This window comes from Saccoglossus kowalevskii, chromosome 10, assembly GCF_978046115.1.
Source record: "Saccoglossus kowalevskii chromosome 10, keSacKowa6.1, whole genome shotgun sequence".
NCBI lineage: Eukaryota > Metazoa > Hemichordata > Enteropneusta > Harrimaniidae > Saccoglossus > Saccoglossus kowalevskii.
In genome coordinates, this window is record NC_140650.1 from 18,178,261 (window position 1) to 18,204,432 (window position 26,172).

A 26,172-nucleotide genomic window follows, 5' to 3' on the forward strand; every position below is an offset into this window, starting at 1 on the left:
AAGTGAAGTACATCAAGCTCCGGTAATGTTCAATCTAATGTAAAATTGAACAAAATCCATCAATATACTGCAGAGAAACGGTTCTGGAATGACAGAAATGCTGGATTTTAGCCTCATGAACAGCTGCAATTCGACCATCTTGAATCAGTTCATGAAACATGAAATAGACGTGCAAATGAATCCCACAATGCACATTGTGATGGTGTGAAGTTTGAATGTGACCTGCTCAGGCAGGTCCAAAACAGAGGTGTGTACACACATAGATCATTCCACAAGTCCTGGTTTTTAGTCGAGGACCAATAAAGAACAAGACGTAAATGTACAAGATAACATGGACAATTTTATTGTAGTCTCTATTATTTTGGTCACTTAATATATAAATATTTGACATTTACAATATTGGGTGATGACAAGAGAAATACTAACACTTGCTACTATATAGTATCAAATACAAAATATACACTGTAAAATGACGATGAAAAAGGGTTCGTGTACTACAAGGTGCAGGTGTTGAAATTAGAAAAACAAATGTTAATATGTCAATGTTAGTAACATTGGGTTTCTGCGTAGACATGTATGTTCCCTGATTGTTGATGGGTGCCACGCAAACACATGTCAAATATTTACTGAATTGCTTTTACATATTTAACAAAAAGTGAATTTTTATTTTTCAAAAATTAAGCTGAGATAAGCAACAAATTTTCGCATACCAATGAAAAATGTTTGCAGATTATTCAGAAAAGTCCATGTCATTTCTTATTTTATCGGGAAGATTATTAGACTGGTAGAAACCCAGCTGTTACAATTTAGCAACTATTATGACCAGGAAAAGAAAAGAAAAAAGAAAAGTCAATGTCATTTAGGAGATACGCTCTTAGACACATCCAAATGAGATGCATAAAACATTTAGTTTTACATTTAAAAGCGATGGAAAAACTAAGGACAGCACATAATTGCAAGACAACATGTGAGAATGCCTTCAACAGTACCATCAAACAAATGTGCAAGGAGCAACATACTATGCAGACATTATCACAAAACATAGTACAAATACATTAATTCACAATAACCATTTTTTTCTCAATTTCCTCTTTTTTAAATAGACTTTTACAATAAGGAACACATAATACAACAAATCGTTTGACATTGACATTTGACAATGTGTTCAGATAAGGACAAAGATGTAAAACAAGGATTGTTGAATTTCTGTAGCCTGCACGATGCCATTCATGCATATAGCAGTACAAGATATGCATTGATGTTATTACTGCATCAAAAGTTCATCAGAAACAAATCCTTATGTAACCATAGTTATCTAACTGTTAATGAATGCAAGTATCTTATGTTACGTTCAGACTACTTTTAGTGAGATTTTCTTACTTCTCTGGCATCTTGGGTCTGTTTTAAAGGGCGGTGGTCATTGTGCAGTCTGTGCTCGAATTTCATGTAAATAAACAATGTATTTTACACACCTTGTATATGTTTCTATGAGTCCCATATCAAACGCGCGGCAGTACGACGACGACCACCACCACCCTTTAAAATGAAGAATGTGCCACCAAATTCGTTTCGATTTATTTTTTAATTAACCCAGGCAATAAAGCCAAAAAAGTTTGCAAACATTTGGCAAGATCTAGTAAACAGTTACCACTCACCCACACATGTATAATTGTTGGGTATGACTTTCTGTATCATTGTGAAGAGTACCACACTCTGTATGCCAAACTAGATAGTACTCATCTGGTAACTTTGATATTGAGGACCATCCTACCTTTAATGCATGGCCAATACATATAACCTACAACTGCAACTCTTCACAAACTTGACACATCTAAAATTTGTCCCATCATAAAACTGTATGCAATACTGATGGCAAATTGACGCAGGAATCATTCAGAAAAATGTTCACCAGCATTCTAGTTTTAATTACAAGATGAAGAGCATGAAGCATGTGCACAAAATCTGCATAAAAAAGATTTTGATGCAGGAAACCCATATTAAACATAACATGCAACGACTGACTCTTTCACATGGCTACATATATTTACTATATATGTGTGAATTCCTATTACTTGACCTTGTGTGTTTTGTACTACCAGATACTAAATGCTGAAAACACTGGCAAATATTCTCACATTTGTCTGGAATTGATGCTATACATGAGCGCAACCTGGATATTCATAACTTAAAGCGCCCTCTATTGTTGTAAAGATATCTGACCATATACAACATATTAACTAATTTTAATACAAAAAAGTATAGTATACTTAAGCTACATATGTATTTTAGGATTATGCGCTTTATAACTACCTTGGATTACCTTGACAAAGAAAATCCACTTTTGAAGCACAGCAGTCTGACTGGGAATGAATGAAAGATATATTTATATTGAACAGTTCAGTGTTCTAACACAACATTATGACATCACTGAACAGCACCGACATTTACATGTATATCTGGCAAACAACATTCCAAACAAGTGTAAATTACAAAATATACATTACATATCATGTGACAAATCTATGTGAAAATTGCAATGTTTTGTTGTTAAAATTGGATAAAGAAATCACTATTGAAAAATATTGACTATATTATTATTATAACAAGAAAACTTGACGCATATATTACATATCAAAATTTAATGTATACACATTTTAAATATGTGATGGTTAGCATGAAGTGTGAAGGTCACACATCCTGGTACTTCTGAGAGTAGCTGTGTGTGTTATATGGCTTCATATCACCAAAAATACCAGGATGAATGACCTCCATAGGTCAATAATTATTTGAAAGATATTCAATGCACAATTCATTTACTCATAAAGAGCTTCCAAATCACTGAGGAAAAATTGGAAATGGATATTACAAGTACCTGAATACAAACAGAATGTGTTAAGGATTCATGCAGTTCCTATGCTGTAAGAGCAGTGATTATCATGCCACACATGAGCAACATAGTTGTGTGATTTTCGCATAACCCAATGTGCTCACTCAGTGGCAAGTTTTAATCTGGCGAAATACCAACTTTGACTCCTTTGATGCATTTTAATCATCCCAGAAATTACCATTTCACTACCAGTTCCTTCTTTTCATCACAATTTCACAAAATAGTCTCATTTATAGTCTGCATTTTCCTTCGGAAGATTGGGACAAATATAGCCAAATTTTTGGTGTAAAAACAGAAAATTTATCTAAATTTTGCCTGTTGGCTCCAAAATTAGAGTTCATTTCCAAAAATATTGAAGAATTTAAGAAAAAAGTGCAGAAATGGGCGAGAAAGTCTGGTGGTGAAAAGGTTAAACCTTGTGGTTTAAAAGTTGCCATCTTTGTTAAAATTGGACCCATAACTCGCACCATCCTTTAATGTGTGAATTTTCACTACCTGTTTCTGAAAATTGAAATGATATCTTGTGGGTTATGTCATTCATAGAAACACAATTTTACAAACATCAGCACATTTGAAGAACCCTCGTGAAATAATCAATTTTACAAGAATCTCAAATCACAAGAGTGCAAACATTTAATCAATGCAAATGTATGAGAAATTGCAATACTTTCTGAAATTTATTGAAAAATAGGGCAAACATCGACATGATCTGATTGTATAAAGATTTGACTCGTGAAATATAGGAAATCTCTAAATAATTTAAGTTCAAATTCAGAAACATTTGTTCGTGAAAAGGAGATGCCATCTCAATGCATTGTAGAAGAAGATACCACACATCAACCTTGAAAGAGCATAGTTAAAAGGACAGTAACTGGCGTACGTCAGTGACATTAATGAGATTAGAAATTATATACATTATCATCGATTAAATATTCATTATATAATACATACTTCAAATTTTGGCAATTTCATAAGAATTTGCAATTAAGGGGCATTACTGACTTATTTACTAAAATATAGATTGAAATGAAAAAATAAAAATTGTGAACTTCCTTGTCTTCCTCAAAAAAAAAATTTGCTTCATGGAAGTACTACTACAGACTATAAAGATTACTGTTTTATTTATTACAATAGGATTATGCTTCTGCTCCTCTGCGATTTGAAGAGGTCTTATTTTTGTGTGTGCTTCCCGTAAAAACCCGCATTTCATCATTTATTGACAGTTCTATTATAATATTTCAAATCCTTCTGTAAATACACTATTAGCACATGACAATCCTCGGATCTCACAGAGACAGATTGGAATCAACCAAAAAAAAAAATTGGAAAGAACCAAACACTGGTGTAGTATGATTACTCTTTGTTGTTTAAACTCTGCACCGTACTAAGATGGTTGAGAAAGACTTGACCGAACTTCTTTTGCTGTAGGTTGATTGCTGCAATAGAGGTGAAGAGATTCTCGGCAGCTATGTCCTCCGGTAGTTTGGTGAGGAACTGGGCAATGTGAATAAAGTCCATGTTTAATAGGATTTCTTGATATTCAAGTAGAATTCCTATAACACAAACAAATAATAAATAAGAAGAGTGATAAGATTTACTTATTAGCAATATGTACATGTCTTGCAATGCAGCAGGGTTTTTTCTAAACCGAGGTGCAGCGTCCTGATACTCTTTGCTGGCGCCCTGATACTCTTGCCTGGCGCCCTCTTACCGAACTGCTGATTGAACTTTCAAATCATAAATATACCGGTGCACTTCCATACAACATGAAATCTTTCTCAAATATATTTTTCTCCGTGAAAACTTTCCAGCAACACCAGCTGACAATGTGTCTAGACACCAACTACACTAAAATTACTCCATAAATATATCAATGGTGAAAGACACACCGTTAAAACGGCGCAGACAACTTCCGATATGGCGTATCGTCTGTGTGTGCTTTCTCTTGTTCATTTTATCTACAAAAAACCCTGATGCAGGGTTGTTATTATCAGGACCACAACATTTTTATTTTCACCTCAAGCCACATACAATTTTAATTTATTTCTTTTTTCTTGAAAACAGACCTCCCCAGCAGTACACAAGCTGACTCAAATTGATTTGGGGGGGATTCAATTTTGACTCAGGGTATCTACAAAATCAATCCTGTTAGAACGAACACTGTATCATATTAAAATTGGACAAGAAACTTGCCCACTTTAACAGTATATTTCAAACATACCCAGTGCAGTCCGAAAAAGAAACTCCTCTCCATCTCTGAAGAATACATCCCAGACTCTGCAAGCGACGTCTAATGGCAATGATTTACCATACAAAGTATACATCCTGTAAGTAAATAAATCAACCTTTAACACTTTATTACCAAAGCCAACTTGTCAATTTTCACAAAATAAACCTGCATAATTGATTCCATATTTCTTCACTATGTTTGATCAATACCTATAGCAGTGAGATGATATTAAAGAAATACTGAAAAATGACTAATTTTCACTGCGTTTAAATTTCGCTGATTTACCAGTTCAGGCATATTAAGCAGGTTTTAAATTCATGGTTTTATCATTTAAATAAATGTGTTTTATTGCTCAATTTTACATATTCACTGGGTTTTAATTTAGCACATTTTCCAGTTAGCAAAATAAGCAAAATTAAAACCCAGTGAATAATTAAATGTACAAAAAGGTTGCTTCAAAATTTTGGCTGAAAAAATTATAGCATTGAAATGTGTTACTGAAACCACAAGGAAAGGGAAAGATACAACTGCTCTGCAGATAATAAAACTATGAGAAAAACAAAGGCAGATAACACCCTTATGTAGTAAAGTCCCATGAGTTCAGAAATATTCTGAGAAAGTAATACACAGGTACCAATTACATTACATGCATGAGGACACAACTCCAAAATGGCTTAATGTCAAAGGACCTCTCTCTGGGTCATTAAAATAAACTTATTAACCTTTTCACCACCAGTTCCTCTTTTTCATCAGATTCACAAAATAGTCCCGTTTATAGTCTGCACTTTCCTTCAGAAGATTGAGACAAGAATAGCCAATTCTTGTGAGTGAAAATTGACTCAAATTTAGTATGTTGGCTCCAAAATTAGGGTTTTTTCCCAGAAATATTGAAAAATATTAGAAAAAGTGCAGAAAAATTTAGTTGAGAATGTCTGGTGGTGAAAAGGTTAAAATACTGTGGAATACTTTATTTTCGCTGGAATTAATTTTCGCTGATTTTTGATGAGTTTAATGTGAAATATAGGAAAAGAAGTATATTCGCTGGATTTTATTTTCACGGAATCATCCCTTCAGCGAAAATAGCGAAAATAAATTCCAAGCGAAAATAAAGTATTCTACAGTAACAGAGAACATAGACACAGCAGTAGTTAGGGGAGCAATTTCACGAAAAAGATTGAGTTTGAATAAGCATTACTTTTTTTCAGTAAACTTTTCCTACTACACAGTAAATTCAATTCTTCAGACATGGTTGATGGACAGAAAGGGCAGATGATAATATGATGTACAATCACGAACATCAAAATTAAATTCCGGAGACTTACCAATCGATAATATAGAGATCTGGTGTAACATTGAGTTCATGGAAATGTTTGAAAAGATCAGGTAAATTGTCTTCAAAATACTCCTCATAAGTAGCAAAGTATGCTTTCATCTAGAAAGACAAAAATGATACAAAGAAGCTCAGTAATGGGATCAAAGTTGTTACGGTAGTCCTGAGAACATGCACATGTAGTTTGTGATCATGTGACAAATTATATGTAAATTATATGTAAATTTAAAATGGCAGACACAGATTCATCATAATATGTTCTTGCATCTCACATGTTAATCCTTTGAATAACATGATTTTTTTTTTAATTAGGACCTGTTACCAATAAGAAATTATATGTTCATTTTGTGCATAATGTTAGCAAATTACATTAAAAAAAAAGTAAAATGTTGCTGCAATAAAATGTTGATTCTTAAAGGGGCACCTTCCAGTTAAGATTAATTTCACAACAAATTTACTTTCTGAATTAAAATAACAATGGATAACAAAAGATAGATTAACATTGTAAACAACATAAACAATAGTGTCCCATGATCCTTTGGTGCAATCCATGGGATTGAGCGGTTCCCCTTTAAATTATAATGGAAACCGTGCAACACTATGGGTGTCCTAGAACCCCGTCAAGTTATTCTCACATAGGAAGGAATGCTTCCATGGTAAACGTAATACCAATACCATCAGTGGAAAGAAGATTGATCATTATTATTACTGTAAAATCTGTATTAAAAGCCGCGGCTTCTAATAAAATGGTACAATGCAACAGAGGGGATGCGGCTTCTATTAGAGCATCTACACATATGAGAATCGGTGAATTGTTAGGTCTCAGTTGTTCAAAAAGAATGGGTGCGGCTTCTATTAGGGATGCGGCTTCTAATACAGATTTTACGGTAAACATTAATAACCATTAATGAACATTAATGGTGAACACATATTTTCATTATGACCTTCCAAAATAAAAGGTACAATACAAAACAAAGTTTCAAAATACGATATAGGAAAAAATATTAGACTTTTTAAAAACTGAAAATAAATGGCTAATAAACAACAAAGTTCATACAAAGATAAGCCCAGCACTCAGTTTCATATTCATTTGGAGTACCCTACATGGTTGAGGGCGCTATACATTACACAAATTTTGATATGCTATTGATGGCGCTTCACTGTTTCATAATCACACCACCTCACTACTGACAGTATTTTAAGACAAACTCACCAAATCTTCATCAAGCCGAAAGAACGCCATCTGACAGGGCTTATTAAGTAAATTAGCAAAGCATATGAAGGCATCAGCAGGTTCCAAATTCAGGAGAAAGACGGCCGCTATGAAGGACATCCCTTGGACCTTGAGAAAGAGAATAGGATAAAATGAGAAATATTAAATCATTCTCAGAATTCATTGGACAGAACTGTGATAGATTATTTTGGAAATAAACAATAGTTTATATATTTTACCAAAAAACATTTTTTTCTAGAATTAAAGTCATAAATTTCATCAACTATAGATGCTTTATGTTTCAATTTGAATCATTCTAACTAATGAACCCCTGGCTGAAAGGTCCCACAAGTAGCTAATATGAAAATAATATAATGGTGACAACAGGAAATGAGTTAAAATAACAACTATTTTTTGGCTTTTTTTTTTTCATTTTACTTTTTTTGTCATTTTTTTGTATGTGAAAATCACGGAAATCAGATCCATAAAGCGTCTCCGTCAAATCTTGTACTTTTGTAAGTCCATTATGACTATCTACATGAATCAGAGATAATTTGAAAATAAAAACATTGCAGTAGGCATAAAAAAACAAGCTATGCATGGCACAGTTCAAGTTAGTTATCAAATTTAAGATGTTTAGTTTTGTTTATAGTAATATAGTTGGACCATAACATGTCAGCAATATGTATCTAAAAGCGAATACTCGATTATGATGATTTTTAACATTGAAATGGTTGATATTAAATCATCTTGAATCTTATCATTATACAAGTAGTTGTCCATATTGAGAGATATTGCTCTGGGACAGCATTAATTAAAACAAAATGGCTGCCAGTCAGCCATTTTGAATCCGATCTGAAAAACAAAATGATGGGCATCAAGGTCCCATAATGTCTAATGTAGGTAACAAGTTTGAAGAAAATCCATCTGTAAACAGCCAAGATCCGGTTCCGAAATGCCAGAAATGCTTGATTTTGATGATTTTTCAGTACAAAAATGGCCACCATTTGACCATCTTGAATCAGGTCGTGAAACAAGTTGATGTGCATATGTATAAAATGATGTATGATGTATGTGTGAAGTTTGAATGTAATCGATCAAGGCATGTCTAAGATATAGGTCTGGACGCGAGCACAGAGGTCAATCCGAAAGGAGACTAATAAACTGCAGTTGATATAGTAGTGATCCCTGGATACTTACATATCCAACATCCGGTCTATAGCAAGCATAGGCACCTAATAAGCTGCTTAGCATATCATAATAAGGTCCACCCTGAAAAAAAACAAAATAATGGCTTTATTGGAGAATAGGGAAAAGAACGATGTCACCAGGATTAGTAATGAAGACCCAAGTCTTAAAAATTGAGTCCCGACTGATCCAAAAAGACAGTCAGTTTGTAAGAAAGCCCTTTTGCAAGCACATTCTTTTAATATATCTACTGTGGGTGAAAAGCAACTCAACCAGGTATTGCAATATAGCTTACTGTTTGGCAAACATAATTGTAATTGATAGATAAAACATAACAGTTTGTATTTGTAAGCTACTTTGTTAGCAAAACAGTGAGCTTTATTGCAATTCTGCTGATTGCATTGCTTTTTCGTTCACAGTAAATTCAGTACCTTACCTTTTGAAAAATACATAATTGTGGAAAGGTCCTATTGACGTCTAATTTGATGACCTCCACACTGCTTTCTTTACTGGCAGCATGGACTGCAACGAAAACACAGCAGTGTATGGCAACATTAACGCTGATTAACAGATACAATGAACGAGCACAACTTGTGATTGTTCAACCTACAGCTTAATCATGTCATCAATTTAATTATTTCTAATACCACATACCCATACCACAACAAAATCTGATACTGGCAAAAAAACAGATATCAGATATGTCCTATGACAAGATAATATTTAGAAACATTATACTATATACAGTGTGAGAAGCACAGAAGATGAGATGAGATGTGACTTGATTAGATCATATTTGCTCCAGGAGATCAATTCAATTTAATTACGCTAGATTAGACTGTCTCACCTTCTTCATTCTCTGAATCACTTCCGCTTAAGGCTTTTATCAGAGTTTTAGCTCTCGCTTTGAAGATTTCAAACAGCTCTACAGAAACAACAAAAATATATCAGTCAAGTTAATATGTAGTGAAATCAGAGCTAGTCGGAGTACGAAGAATGTGTGTATTGAAGTAAAGTTGCATTGCCCTTTGTCACATGGCACTGAACAATTGTGTTACCAATGGAGAAAGTACAATATTCGTACACGGACAGATGGACAGACAGCAACACAGCCAAATCTCCTGTGTTTGTGTTCTGCATAACAGAAGCTAAAATTGGTAATTTTTATCATCTTGTATGACAATCAATAAATGCAACTGTGAGACATATACAGTACTGTAAGCATATTAATTATTCACTGGTTTCTAATTTTGCTATTTTTGCCGATATGTAAAATCCGCTAAATTAAATGCAAATGAACATGAAAAATAACTTGTTGTTTTCCTGCCAAGTTTGTGGACTTAAAACCCAGTGAAATTGCTCACAGCATTAAAATAGTGAAATTAAATGCCAGGGAAAATAAATAGTTTTACAGTATTAAAACTACATAAATTTTCCATGACGCAAATTTTCTTGAATTTTGAGTTTTTCTTAAGACAGCAAATCACAGTGAAGGTTCATCATGACAATCATCATCAAATTATGGGCAAAAACAGGAACATTCGGCGTTAAAAATGATTCACAGTATACAACACTGTTTAAAATATTTCATTTGGATATTTCATGTACCAAGAGTAGCCATGACATACAATAATATCAACATGGCCCCAATCTGAACTCAAATGCATGTTAAGAAGTGTATGTAGTTATTTGCATTCAATAGATAGTATAGTGTACTATGTCATCTTATCCAGATGAGATTAAAAGATGCCCTAGAGAAAAAAAGAAAAAGTAAAACAGGAAAAAATGGAAGGGCACTGTGAAGCAATCAGTTAGGGCATGCAAGGCAATCTATTGGATGGCCTTGGATCACTGCTTCTGGAAATTCCAATTTACATGCTTATCACAGTAAACTGAGTAATGCAATATGACTCCTGCATGTACATTATAAAATATAGATGGTGAGAAAAGTTATTTCTTTTAACTGGGTAGTTTTGAGCTACCTTTAATACCTTTAATTATGGACCACCTGATTTTTTACTGAAGACTTATTTTTCATCTTTCTCTAGTGATTCAACCACCTGACTGGAAATGACTAGCAATCCACCCATTTTTCCCTATGTTCACATACTTTTTCTATTCGAAAAAACAAAATTGACATTTTGAAAACATATTACCACTGACTAAAACAGTTCCCATCCATTTATTTGTTTGTTCATGGTTTAGGTACTATGGTACCTGATTATGGTAGATTTGTAGTTTCAGGTAGGTTGCTTTGCTCCAAAAAATGTGTATGAGTTATCTTTCTTTTCACCAATATCAACTTTTTCAATATCAATATTTTTCTTTCCTTGTAGAATTGGGTTTTTCAACCCCCCCCCCCAGAGTTTCCATTGGTCATCCCTTTTAATTGGCGTTGGTCACAATGAATTATTATTTGTCAAATCAAAGAATGCAAGGCGACAAAAGAAAAGTGCATACTGAAGTCACCTTCTGGTATTTGAGTATAGAACATGATACAATGCTGGTCAACCCTCTAAGACTAACCCCTTTGGTGATATACCTTCACTGTGTATCATAAACGTCAAAACAAGACTGAAAAAAGTGGGCGAGTGCTTTTCACCCTAAGCTAGATGACAACAAATATGGAGAAGTGTTTGTTTATTCCTTTCAGTGCTGTCAGCTCACTAGAGTGTTGACACCCATATAAATGCTTTGTTATTATACAATACGTGGACTCTGGATCAATGATAATGAACTGAGGGTACTAGACGGAGAGTCTGGTGGGGGTCAATTTGCAGTCAAACAGAATGTAAATAAATAGGAGTGTTGCTGAGAACATTTCAAAACATACTTTATGTACCTACAATGACATCCGTGTTGATTGAACGCTTTCGGGAGCATTCAGGAATTTTTAGATCCTTATACTAACATGCAAAATATTTGATGGGTTAAATTTGCATGCATTGCAAGGAAAAAAATAAGGATTTCATTTAGCCAGGATTCTGCTTTGTTTCAAAATTCTATAGAAAAGAAGAAGTGAATCTTTGTGAATCCACATGCATAAGCAACTGAAACACACAACCTTATATTTCACATAACAGTCCCTGGCCCCTAATACTCTATACTTTACCCTCCATGGCAGCATGCAATGTCTAAAGTCTCAACCAGCTCTATGAATAAGTGGTATCAGGTAATGACATAACATCACATAAATGAGAAATCATTTAACAGAACTATATGCATATGAATCATATCCTAATTTGTGCTAATCAATTGTTATGTCCAAGCACGTTGGTGAAGGCATATTTGCAGTTACGAACACTAAAGATTTTCAAAATCAGCAGAAATATTACCTTTCTCACCAGTATTTTTTTTTTTTTTCAAAATATACTTTCAGTTGTTATTGTTATGAGTTACTGTGATAGTAGATATCCAGTCTGAAATTCAAATATCACAGTGATAAAAACAGTATAGTCACACAATTTGTTTTTTCAGAGTACTGCTCAAATACACACAGACTGGTGACATTCAATATGCATATAGTCGTGTTTTCTAATCATGTAAAATATATATATTGGGATATTTCATGCTACAGTGAATAAAATGCAGCCTAGTCATGTGATAAATAAATCTTACATATATGCCCAGTGTACATGTATTATCCTGTATTTCTAATTGATGGCAACGTTTCCGTTTCCGTATAAAATTCCAGGAGGTCAAAGGGTTATCAGTTGATGCTTAGTAAAGGTCTGACTCATTTTTATAGAGCCAGATACAATTAATGGCGAGTAAATTTGTGGTAAACCCAAGTGTGCCAAGATTTTGAGTGTTTACTTTATAACAAAACTGTTCCCATACTGTGGAATACTTTATTTTCGCTGGAATTAATTTTCGCTGAAAAGGCTTTTTGGGCGTTGTGTATGTAATTTATTTTCACTGATTTTTAATGAGTTTAATGTGAAATATAGGAAAAAAAGTATATTCGCTGGATTTTATTTTCATGGAATCATCCTTTCAGCGAAAATAGTGAAAATAAATTCCAAGCGAAAATAAAGTATTCTACAGTATGTAAAACTGTCTGGGGGTTCAAGAGGTTTCAATTTATTCTTTTCTTTTCAACATTTTGCATGGATTACTGGGGTGAAACCTACATTCAGAAATTGCTTTTTCTTTCAGCTGGCCATGACAGCACAAGTACCGTACTCGACCGCGTTAGCGCCCAGGGGCCTCAACTCAGAAAATCACGATTTTTTAGGGGTGGGCGCTTACCCGAGCACCCCACTCGAAAAAGAGTGCAAATGAAAAATTTGATTCATCAAGTGACAGATCACGTCTTTGAGGGAAATCAAATTACGAAATTAGTTGAGTCGTCATTGATTTTCACAACGAAGAAACAGAAATGATCACAAAAAATATGCACATTTTATTACAATATTAATTACGTACCACCAGAATTTACGAAATTAAAAACATTTTAGTCTGTTGGAACACAGTCGAAGTCAAAATTGTCATATTATCTCCACTGACGAAAGGTGTTGGATCGTACGCAAACTCTCGAAGAAAATCACTTTCCGCCATGATGCATTTGCAGATTTCACCTGCAGCAGCATCCTTTGACCTAATGGGTCAAGTTGGTTATTAACCAATCACAATGCTGTGTTGTACTGACGCAATTCTTCGGAAATTCCCGAAGACTTTCCGGTAACGCAATGCGGAAGTGAATTATCGATGTCGAAGTACGATCTGTTGGAATTTATTTCAGCGAATAAACGACATGGTTTTTCCAAAAAACTAGTAACTAGCCATTTTTGAGAGGTAAACTGAATATGGCATGAAATATTTACCGCATTTTACTTGTATTAACAGGTCATTGTCGAAGCGTAGTTTACGCACAGTTACCGTGTTCTACGCATTCACAACATGTTCACAGCGGTCGATATCCACGCTGTATCATATAAAAACGATTACCAAGATTCGTTACGCAAGACCAAGTTTTAAATTAGTTGCATTTTGAAGGGGTGGGCGCTTTGCCGAATGTGACCCCAAATATAAAAATTGCGCAAAAGTGGGGGGTGGGCGCTTGCCCGGGCATGGCCGCTAACGCGGTTGAGTACGGTAATAGAACGTTAGCAGTTCCTTATTATACTGTAAATATATATATTCAACTGTAACCTGAATACACGTCAGCACCAAAAAAAAGAAGTTTACAGACAATATTGGCATTGACGTTAGAGATCTCGTGCCGAAATGTCTGTGTGAACAGTCGAGACTGAGACGGCACATACCAAAACAAGCAGCCTATCGGCTGAGATAGCTACGCTGTTAGCAATGCACATTACAATTAAAGAACAGAAGATATCATTAGAAAATGAACAATATGTACAGTATCAAAGCAATCAGACTTGCGGTTTTCAACAATATTGGAAAATATCACTTTTTACCAAAAATGACAAAAATATTCATCAAAATTAGAAAATTGAAGATATCGTCATGAAATGAACAAATCTGAGTTAGAACCACATGCAGTACCTATATATGTAATATCAAAGCAATTGGACTTGCGGTTTTTAACAAGAAGTTGAAAATATCACTTTTTACCAAAAATTACAAAAATATTCACCAAATATAGAGAATTAAAGATATCATTACAAAATGAACAAATCTGAGAGAGGTCCACATGTAGTACCTTCATATGTAATATCAAAGCAATTGGATCTGCGGTTTTCAACAAGAAGTCGTAAATATCACTTTTTACCAAAATTTGCAAAAATATTCATTAAAATTAGAGAATTAAAGATATCATCACGAAATGAACAAATCTAAAAAGGTCTACATGTAGTACCTATATATGTAGTATCAAAGCAATTGGACTTGCGGTTTTTAACAAGAAGTCGAAAATATCACTTTTTACCAAAAATGATAAAAATATTCACCAAAATTAGAGAAAGATATCATTACAAAATGAACAATTCTGAGAGAGGTTCACATGTAGTACCTATATATGTAATATCAAAGCAATTGCACTTGCGGTTTTTAACAAGAAGTTGAAAATATCACTTTTTACCAAAAATGACAAAAATATTCACCAAAATTAGAGAATTAAAGATATAATTACAAAATGAACAAATCTGTGAGAGGTCCACATGCAGTACCTATATATGTAATATCAAAGCAATTGGACTTGCGGTTTTTAACAAGAAGTTGAAAATATCACTTTTTACCAAAAATTACAAAAATATTCATTAAAATTAGAGAATTAAAGATATCATCACGAAATGAACAAATCTAAAAAGAAGTCCACATGTAGTACCTATATATGAACCAAATAACAGATCAACGAATGACTAAGTGCAACTGCTGTAATCCTTCTGCAAACATTTCAGCATGTGTCGTTGTCGTTAACTGTGCTCAAACTCCAAAATGCAGAGTAGCTAAGCCACTAAAATTATCTTCAACATAAACATTCGTTCACAATTCTGATTAAGTATTCCAATGCAAAATATTATAGTTTGGATGTATTTAAAGACTGAATTTCAGTCACTTTTAAAATTTAGTTCATGTTTGAGCTTAACGCCATGACAAAATTTCACCTTGCTCGTACATGTATAAAATGTTGTGTTCTTTGGTGGAAAGTCAGCGAATGAGCATTTTGGATCGTTGTGCACTGATGAAATGTTCATTAGTGTACAACTTGTTTTTTGTTCATGGTATTATAATGCTGGACATTGTCTTTAATAAGCAAGCTAAATACTTAAAACTTGTGGATGCCAATCCAACTCACACACCAGACATTTGGGGTTAAAGACTTTCTGATCCAGATGTACCAGACATTTGGGGTAAAGACCTTCTGATCCGGATGTACCAGACATTTGGGGGTTAAAGACCTTCTGATCTGGATGTACCAGACATTTGGGGTTAAAGACCTTCTGATCTGGATGTACCAGACATTTGGGGTTAAAGACCTTCTGATCCGGATGTACCATACATTTTGGGTTAAAGACCTTCTGATCCGGATGTACCAGACATTTGGGGTTAAAGACCTTCTGATCCAGATGTACCAGACATTTGGGGTAAAGACCTTCTGATCCGGATGTACAGCTATCTGTATATATATGCATTTAGCTGGATAATTCAGTGCAGCACGCAATTGTTATTTTGAGTCACAAACTCTACTTTGAATAACATAGTATCTACTCAGACATGCATGTATTCAATATTAGTTCCTTACTACATATTTATTTAGATTAAGTTCTATTGTGTGTTTTTTTACTGCTTTTACACACTGCATGTTTATTTTAAAGTTGTGTCTCATAGCTATTTTAACAGAGTAGTAGATTTCAATCTTTCAACAACTGGTACAACCTTTAACAGCCACATGTATATCAATGCAGGGAAATGACATCTGAAACAAAGTTTAACTCGAACAATAATGCTTACATAAGACGTGTTGATTGATTGGTATAAGGGGAAATAGCTAAGATGGTGCATATTAACAAAACATCCTGTGAACTGAAACCAAACAAGCATATTATGCAATAAACAAGGATTTCTCTTACCATGTGTGATATTAAGCTCATTTCCTATTGCTAGCAGCCAGACTTTGCCCCGAGCACCGGGAGGTACGCCATTCCACCATATATCACGTGTCTTCTTCGAATGTTTCCTGTTAACAGATAAAAGATGGATATAAATCAACAGCTGCGCCCATTTCAGGCTGTTTGTGAAAAAAGGGAAACAGGTTTATCCACACTCAAAACATGATTTGGGACTGAGATCAACATGTGCATAGATGACTAATGCAATATACTATTGTACTGGTATGCTTTTACAACTGTTTGGTCTGGTACATGAGATATCGTGCACAAGTGCAATGTCAAGTAAAATACTTAGGTTGAATGCTGGCTTAATGCTGTTATATTATGGTGAAACATTTCAGTCTCAGTTTTGTTCAAGCCTTTGGCTTATGCTTATTGACCCAGTGTTTTAACTGCATTATACCTTGAATATATGCATACGCTGTTTGAACCAATAATAACAGTGCATTAAAGGGGAACGATCGTTCCCTGCACACATGCAGGAATTGAGTCCCAAGCAATGATAACAACACACGCTAAAAACACAGAGGCTCATGGGTAGACACTTGTTTGTAAACAATGAGGCGGTATAGTCATTTGATGCATGCGCAGGTGACGACTCCCTCGCTTTGAAAAGTTGTAAAGTTGGCAAAATTGTGCTTGAATTCTTTAGCTTGTCAAGTACTATGTGTACTATAATAAATGCAAGTGTCTTGGCTTGTCAATAGCTGAACATTGCAAAGCATTTCTGTAGTTTCAGTTGTGATTAAGTTTTCAGCATCTCAGGGTATCAACAAGTCACTGAATCACACAAGGGATGTACGAAGATGGAGCAGTATCATAAAATCAATATACAATGTTTTCCATGATTAGTCTGAGATGCATATCAGTTGTTTTCATTATGCCCCCCCCCAACCATTTATAAAATGTCTTGCTATTACATTCAAGCAAATTTCTAACATTAAGCATATGTACTTCCTGAATTTGAAACAGCAATGCATAATGGGATTTATTGTAGTCAAGACTAAATAACTTAGTTGCTAAATGGCGCAATACCTCAAGTATCGTTCTGTAACATTCAGATTTGATTTTTCGTTTAGTTACTCAGTATTAAGTATTCAGTACTGGCATTTTGCCAACAATACATTGTACAATTTCAAAACATGTTTTCACGGTATAACACGATAATTGGTACTGAATGCGCAAATATATGCAGTATTCCAAAATCTATGCAATGGCTTAGATTTCATTGCCTGAAGATTTGCATGAATTCAATATATCTACATTCTTTGTGTGAACTGCCTATAGAAGGAATAAATCACAATCAGGGGGGGGGGGGGGGTAATAATTTATCACAGTTATCTGTCAACACTCCTTGAACCGCTTTAAGTACATGTAGTCTTAAAACAGATGAGTAGCATCATATTTTTTTTTCTGATTAGCTGTCACAAACGAAAACCTTACTTTACTGTTTAGCCCTGCTGTCTTACAAGAACATTGTGGTAGCCAGGTCGAGCAACATACAGCCATAAGACTTCTTCTTGAAAACTGCCAACTCAATTTGATACCAAGGAACAAAGCAATTGATGGTAGCTTTTAAGAAGTTGGAAATATAACCCCCCCCCCCCCCAGCCTCCTCTTTTAAAAAAAAAGAAAACTACTAATCAAATTTCAAATTGAAATCATATTACATTAAATTAAATAACATAGCAGGGATACTGAATTTCCCGGCAATAACAAAATTCAACCACTTGGTAGAATTAATTTTCGAGAAATTCAGTCACCTTCGAAAATAATTATTTGTTCATGATGCAATTAATGGAAGGAATCATGGAACCATGCATTAATGGAATGTTTCTAGTTTTGATCATTATCAGTAACAGCTAGTCCATGTCACTGTTATTCATCATCAAATGAAAGACAACAAAATCAATTTTCTTACAAAGGTCAGCAAGGGTCATTCCTATCCCCTATAGGCATCCAGACGGCTTTTCATCATTCATAACTTTAAATAACAATGAGATATCGGTATTTTCATCAACCGCTCTTTGACGTGCGATAAGCAAATTTATAGACCACTATATCGCAGACTTACAATATCAAAAGATGGAGCTGTCAAAACACAGGTATCATGTATGCGCCTGATATTACATTCGATTTGTCTGCGTAGCGTTATTATAAATCCAGCTTATCTACAGGTCATCGGTTACAATCCAGCATATTGGTTTGACGATATTCAAGGAATTAATCAACAAATTATTTTATAGAACAGATTGACAACGAATTTAAAAATGAGTTTTTGTTTGATTTATGATGATCATATTTTCAAGAAGACCTTGTTTCAACTGATAATACTGAGCTCTTTGTGATTTTAATTATATTTGCAGGAAGCCTGTTTAAAGAACACCAGCTAATAGTCACTGCTACAAAATTGTTATGATTGGCAATGTGCATTAACATATTCTTTTGCAAAATTAAAGCAGTTTTATATATCCTTATTGAAGCACATGTACACAGTCTGATGAGCTTAGCTCTGTGGCAGTGGCTAGAATTTTTTTTGTTCGTAGTGTCTTGTCTTAGCCTGACAAGGTTGTGTGAGTTGCGTCCTCTGCAGTACTCCAAACCCAACACCTGCCTGACAGAACGATGTAGTTTTCACTTCCCCTGACGTTTTAGTTGTTGGTACGAATCAAATTGCAGGAACATCAGATAGTGACAGCCATCAAAGGGTAACCATTCACAGCAGAGTTTATTTGTTTGTTGAAATGATATGTGATGAGGTGCTGGCAAATTTTCGCCCATTATCATCTTGTTGAAAACAGTCTGTTTATGCAGACAAAGCAAACACGACTTTGATTGGTGGTGTTACCATGACCACCAAAATGAATATTCATTTTCAACAAATCTTCCAGCCACCTCAATAATTTCAAATGGTCGATCCCTGAAATAATTTCATGCATCCTTGTCAGCAAATGAATGGGTGCATGACTGCTAAACTTACGGAAAGTAGCTCAGAATTTGCTGTAAACGATTTAACAAATGTAGTCACATTGTGTCTCTGCTTTTAGGTTAAGAATATTTTGATCCAGGGTATGAAAAATTAAATATTTAATGAATTTCCAATTCTAGGGAAAAGCATCATGTTAAAATCATGTGTACACGTACAGATACTTTAACAGCTGTAATGGTGTGTTTAAAACATCGCTTGTGGACGCCATTTTGGCTATCCGCGGAAGCTTCCAACAAGCGAATTTTATTTCTTTTATTATAGTACAAATGTAGATCCTGCACAAAACTCGTGATACAACAAATTCTATGGTATCTTAATGGTTTTACATGCGATTCTACTGAAGATGCACTTTTAAAAGAACAAATATGGTACTCAACTCACCGAGGAATTGCCTGCATGTTTATACCGCAATGGATTCATTTAATACAGAAAAGCAGTGCATATGACAGCAGTGCATCAAAACGGCTAAGATGGGTCAAGGAGGTTATTTACTTAATGTGGATGTGACATGGGAAAAGTGAACGGAGGCAAGAGATGAGAATAAACAGACATAACGTCCTGTCAACACATTACCGGTATGATATACAAGAATGACGTCCAAAAAATGATGTACCAGATTTATAACCTGTGACCTTAGGTTGCGAAAAAACATTTATAATACTGAACATACAGAAAGAAAAAGTGAAAGACGGGAAGAGATGAGAATAAATAGACATAACATCTTGTCAACACATTATGATATACAAGAATGAGGTCCAAAAAACGATGTACCAGATTCACAACCTGTGACCTTAGGTTGCAAAAAAACAATTATAAAACTGAACATACCGGTACAGAAAACAGTACAATCCAGAATAGGGCGACATCTATAATATACAATACTCATGTGCTAAATAGGAGCACATTTGCAACAGACAGCATGTTTTAAGTGCTCCAACCTATCACTGCCATCTGGTATATCCAATGCATAATTGGTACTTTTAATTTGATACGTCCTCGCTGTTCTTTAGAGGGGAAGGGATAACATGGATTATAATGTTCTTGTGAAGGATGGTGTATTTATAATCAGCATTTGAAGTTCTACAGACAAGTCTGGGAGTTTTAGGAAACATTGGCAATATTAGAGTCACCTAACTATTAAAAGTTTCCACTGAGCAAACACCAGTCAACCAATCATATAATCAGGACTATCAGTTGATATTATAAAATTACAATTACAATTCAAAACAGGACAATATTTTCTGTATTTAGAACTAAATGCGTAAAAAATAAAGTTTACGCTGATGTGAACTAAATAAATCTCAAGTTATATCGACGTCAACTAAAATAGACAACATTAGTAGCATCTGTGATTTTGATTACAAAACCCAATCCTTCAGGTAATTCGCTAGACAACCTGAATCCCCTCAAGGAACCCGGAAACCACTTGCAGCTTTCAGCAATATTCATTACATTAAACTCACAATAAGACTCTAAAATACATGGGACAGCCCTGATAAGTTCCTTTGTACGCAACAAAGTGTTTGAAAACTTAATTAGAAATCTGATGAGGAGTCAAACGAGATCATAATTAGAATGTCACAACTTCATTAAGTGCTTAGAAGGTATGTCATTTATACAAGCATATCAGGTGTCTGGATACTGACTTCAATCAACTAGTGTTGACAATTTTAAAGTCTGATGTTCTTGATGTTAATGAAATTAGCCTGAGGTCCATATGCTTGTGCTCCTCCCCTGGATGATCCTATCAGCGTTTTGTGAAAGCCGCAGTTATTGTACTGCATCATGTTGGATAGGAATCCCATGTGGTGAATACAAAGCATGTCAAATGTATTGTTTATTTAAATGCAATTTGGTGTAGATTAAAGTAGCAGAAAAATTTGTTGCATCTAAAGTTAATCAGAAATCACATGACAATGTTCATTGGTTTATTATGTATAATCATAGAGAGACTTGTTGCAATATATTTTTTTTTAAATCGATATTCTTAGAAGAATTTGATAAAGCGCAATGTTAAAAAAAATCAAAATTCAGGACAACAAAATATACCCCAACATTAATACCGGTATATGATTTTTTCAGCCTATTTCACCAGCCTACAATGTCAGATATGGCATAATATCTCTGCCAAAGGAAAAATGGACACTATCTACTAAAACACAACCAGCATTTTCTCAAAAATTACTGGTGACCACCAACTTTTTAACGTCAATATTCTTATTATGCCCTGTAGTACAATTTATTGCAAAATGAATAAATTTCAAGTGTTTTCATTTATGAGTAGGCTTCTCCCTTAAGTTCAACCCCCAGACATGCAGGTCAAGAGATTGACCTGCCTTTAAAATGTTTTCACCCAGTTCATGCTATAGAAAGGTTCTCATGTTTCTTGAAATTCCTTTCCAGTGAGCATAAACAACGTAAAGTAACCAAGAAAGTATAGATTATTCTGTAAGAATTAAACATGCAAATGTTATTGATAAATATCAAAAAGATTCTGAATAGTTGCTTATTTATTTATATATCATATTAGCTCTATTAGTAGTGCATACTCTCACATAAATTACAAAGGTGTATCTATGGTCCAAATAAATAACACTTTAATGATTCAATACAATGTGATTTTTGATTGATATGCACTTTTATTATAAATGCACCACTAGAGCAAATATGATATATATATTTTGTATCAATCTATTAATTCATTATGCTAATTATGATTTTTCAAGACAGACTAAATTTATGTATGTGTTTCTGAATGGCATACGTTTTCTATAAATAAATAAATCATCGTCTGTGTTCGCTCCATTTACCATAATTGACGCAGACATTACGACAAGTGAGACAGAAAACCACTCACACCAAAACAGATTCACCAATACTTACACATTTTCCCAGTGGGGTAGTAGTTCACTGTTCCAGGTCAAGAGATTAGTCGCCACATTATCTTCATATTTCACCTGCTCAGCCATTTTCTTGAGGTTCTGCTTAGCATCTCGAATTTCTGTTAAGTAAAATAAAAGAAAGATAAATAATGATTATGAGAAATGCCTTCTTTTAGGATTATCATTGTGTAACATTTCAAAATATGTTGACAATTTGTGAGAGGCATGGAAGTTTAGTTTTCTATAAACTTTTTTTAATATTTTTTAATCAAAACATGTATAATGGCAAACCCAAATTACAGTTCATGATAATAAATGAGTAAACACAATAAGGCACATATTTATGATAACTACGCACGCAATTAGCTAAAGATAATTCATTCTACCGCTGTCTACAGAGTGTTGTCTACATGTGTTTAATATACTGTAAAACTATTTATTTTCGCTGACATTCAATTTCATTATTTTGATGCTTTGCGCATATTCACTATGTTTTAATTTCTCCAATTTGTCAAAGAAACAATGAGTTTTATTGTTATTTTACATGTTCATAGATTTAATTTTAGTGAATTTTACTGATCAGCGAAATTAAAACCCGCATTTTAGCGCATTTACAAGTACATACAGGTATGGTAACAATTTACCTCATGTACATTTACTTGGTACCATATAGGTTATTTTGACTCAGATAACCCCCATGGGGGGGGGGGGGCACAGCTCATGGCCCTTTAATACTGTAGTGATCATATGACTTGTTCAAATACAAGTTGGGGTACAACACACATTTACATGTAACACAATACTGGGAGGATTAATTGACAACCAACGTCATCATGACATTTTCACTTATGCATGTTTTGCCTTGTGGCAGTAAATTAATTACCATTGGACACTATATTATTCTATCCTGATATTTCTGTCAGTATGGCTTCTATGAGGAAAGAGGAAAGGTGGAACGCATTTGAGTTATTTCTGTTAACTATTCTGAGGCTTGAAGCTGAGAGATCCTACTTGCTAATTAAAAACATGGTTTCACCAAGGTTATATACATGTGATCATGTGATCATAGGCCAACACATTAGAAAAATGTCACAGTTAATCACATATGCAAATGAGTTGTATTAAGTCATTTCTCTTTATATTTTTCAGAAACACATGATTATTATGCAAATTAGCATAAATTGTCACGCACATAAATTTTAACAAAGAAACGTGAATTTAAGTTTCCTTAATTAATATTCAACATCCAAAATTATTATACAGTCATAAAACATAGTTGAACTCTGGTGACCTTGCCCTTTGTTATATAATATAATTCCCTTTATCATAGTTTGTTTCAATATAAATATGCATTGTCATAATTAATATTGAATACAAACAAGTTTTGGGGTTGAACCAACAGTGGGGAATCAGTCAACCGAATGTCGTTAAAAGATGTAAATATCTTACAAAAACATTGGTGCCTTATTTGTTTAATTATTTTAAGGAACATCATTTCCAGCTTTATTGAAAGTAATTGAGATATTTTAGAATATAAACAAATGTCTCATTGCAAAAAAAAGTGCTGCATTTAGATGTGAATAGATTCATAAAACATGCAAGATAACAGAAAAATTTAGCTGGCTTTAGTCCAAGTATTTTGTACAGGTTTCTGTCAAAAATGAATGATTCACTGAGACAAATATGAACTGCCTCATTGTGTGACTACTGTATTATATGAAAAGTAAAAAAAAACACCCTTTATGAATAGCTATCATGTTGCAAGCTCTGCTTTGTATGCAAATCAACTTAAATAGTTGGTGTCCAGTGGAGGGAGAAGTCAACAGTACTGTTGCCTCCTGAGAACCTACATCTTCAAACACTGTAATCTCTGAAGTGCGTTTTTAAACTAGTATTATAAAAACTCTATCATTCTGTTCTAATAGCTGAAACATATTTCTGTGAGTTTTCATTTGTCGAATGAACTGTTTGTCAAATACAGAATACAAATATTTTAGAATAATTTTCTTTTTAATGTATTTCTTATGTATTGTTTTTGATTTGATAACTTTGAACTAAACAGATTTTCTATTAGCTTCAGATCTTGATCAAAGTTAGGCACCCAGTTCATAGGAGTGCTTATATTGATTTTCTGACATCTTGTTTTCTGTAAAGATTTTATTGGTAGGTTTGCAAATGTGTATCAGACTGTGCAATCTCGCCATGAGTTGGTTTTGAAACCCAGTATGGGATTCTGAGATACATTACCAAGGATATTATTACAAGATAAATCATTTGCTTCATTGAACACATACAACAATGCATATTTCCACTGAGATCAGTGACCTTTGATGTGTATCACCAGTGATCAGTCAAGTAGAAACAGTCAAAATATTTTATCAGATTTTCTCAATTTTTGCATGATATTTTCATACAGGACATCTGTTGTTCAAACTCAGGGAAGACTTTATACTGATGAATAAGGTGACCAAGTTTGATAAAGTTTGGAATAGAATTAGTAAAGTTATTATGCACACAATAACAATTATTAACAACGACGACGACGACGACAACGACAACGACGACAACGACAACAACGACAACGCCGGACAAAATTTTTCCCTTAATATACCTTTCCCTTCCATCTTTGATGGTACGGCCAAGGTAAAAAATAATAATAATAATAATAAATTGTATTTGCTCTATTAGTAGGGCATGGGTTTTAATGATCCAGCATACAACACAGGCAATATTTGGTGCATGTACGTTTCTATTGAAATTGAAAGATGTGCTTCTAATACAGCAAGTATGGTACATACTTATTTTGGGAATCTATTTTATAATAACTGATACACACTGATTTGGAAACCAAAAAATAAAATCAGGTATGTTGCTCATCCTTAAACATTATTAATTTACAACTGACAATGACTCAATACTACAAATTGACAAAATGTGTATGTAAATTGGGTTCAAGTCTGGTAGCAATCAATGACAACTCATGTTACATGACTAGGTAGGCAGACTTCAATTCAATAATTGGTTGATAATCTTGTCAGAGGAAAGCTGCCTGAATGCAATTTCCATTGTCCATTGTATTTTGAGACGACTTGCACTCAAGGGCATACAATGTATAAAAAGCTTGCCAAAACTTGTACACACACACACACACACACACACACACACATACTCATTGCAGCCACGAATCATGTGCCTATATTATCTATACCTACAAATAGTCGCAGTCTCCCTTAAGAGTACTTTAAGAAGACATTATCTAATTAAAGTGAAGCAGTTAAACACTTTGTCTTGTTTTTTTCAGTGTAGCTTGTAATGAGTTATTTTTATATCGCTCAGTTGCTACTTTGTAGGCGACGAGCACTCTTGACAGACAAGTGATGGCACTTTATTTAAATTAAGTCTTCCTAGAAAATGTACATTACGAGATTAACAATATATGTGTTGATTTCATAATTTGTACTCATAACACTGGATTGAAGATCATTTTATAATTTGTGGTCTACTGAAACATTATCTGATACTGATGCTTCAATGCATCTGGGGCTGAAAATGACATAGATGCTTCAATGAGTTCTAGAGATCATACATGTACTTGAACCACTTGTTGCCAAGAGATCAGGGGAATATGTAAATGTACTCATTAATATGCAAGAATTTACACAAAAATCGGATTATTTGAATCAAGCAAATGGTTCTTGAGTTATTAGTGGGAACAACACTTTTTCTTTAATATACACCCTTGGAAGATCGTACTTGTTACCAAGATTTACAAGTATCTTTTGGAAATGGTGACATTGATAATTATGCAAAGAGTGTTCATTATTATGCGAGGATATGTACACAGATCAGATCGTGAACATTGCCATATTATCTAAT

At 34.0% G+C, this 26,172-nt stretch overlaps 1 protein-coding gene across 1 annotated transcript in view; it reads right to left on the reverse strand.

Moving 5' to 3' along the window:
* Positions 1-320: 320 nt before the first annotated feature.
* LOC100369207 (TBC1 domain family member 14-like) overlaps positions 321-26,172 on the reverse strand; it is a 47,209-nt gene continuing 21,357 nt past the window's right edge. Inside the window, exons 4-12 of the mRNA XM_002742311.4 lie at positions 22,298-22,415; positions 16,387-16,493; positions 9,696-9,773; positions 9,285-9,370; positions 8,861-8,932; positions 7,661-7,789; positions 6,440-6,549; positions 5,109-5,212; positions 321-4,440 (exon numbers count right to left, since the gene is read on the reverse strand). Of these exons, the coding sequence (XP_002742357.4) occupies positions 4,241-4,440; positions 5,109-5,212; positions 6,440-6,549; positions 7,661-7,789; positions 8,861-8,932; positions 9,285-9,370; positions 9,696-9,773; positions 16,387-16,493; positions 22,298-22,415 (1,004 nt within the window). The 3' untranslated portion in view covers positions 321-4,240. The remainder of the gene's footprint in view (positions 4,441-5,108; positions 5,213-6,439; positions 6,550-7,660; positions 7,790-8,860; positions 8,933-9,284; positions 9,371-9,695; positions 9,774-16,386; positions 16,494-22,297; positions 22,416-26,172) is intronic.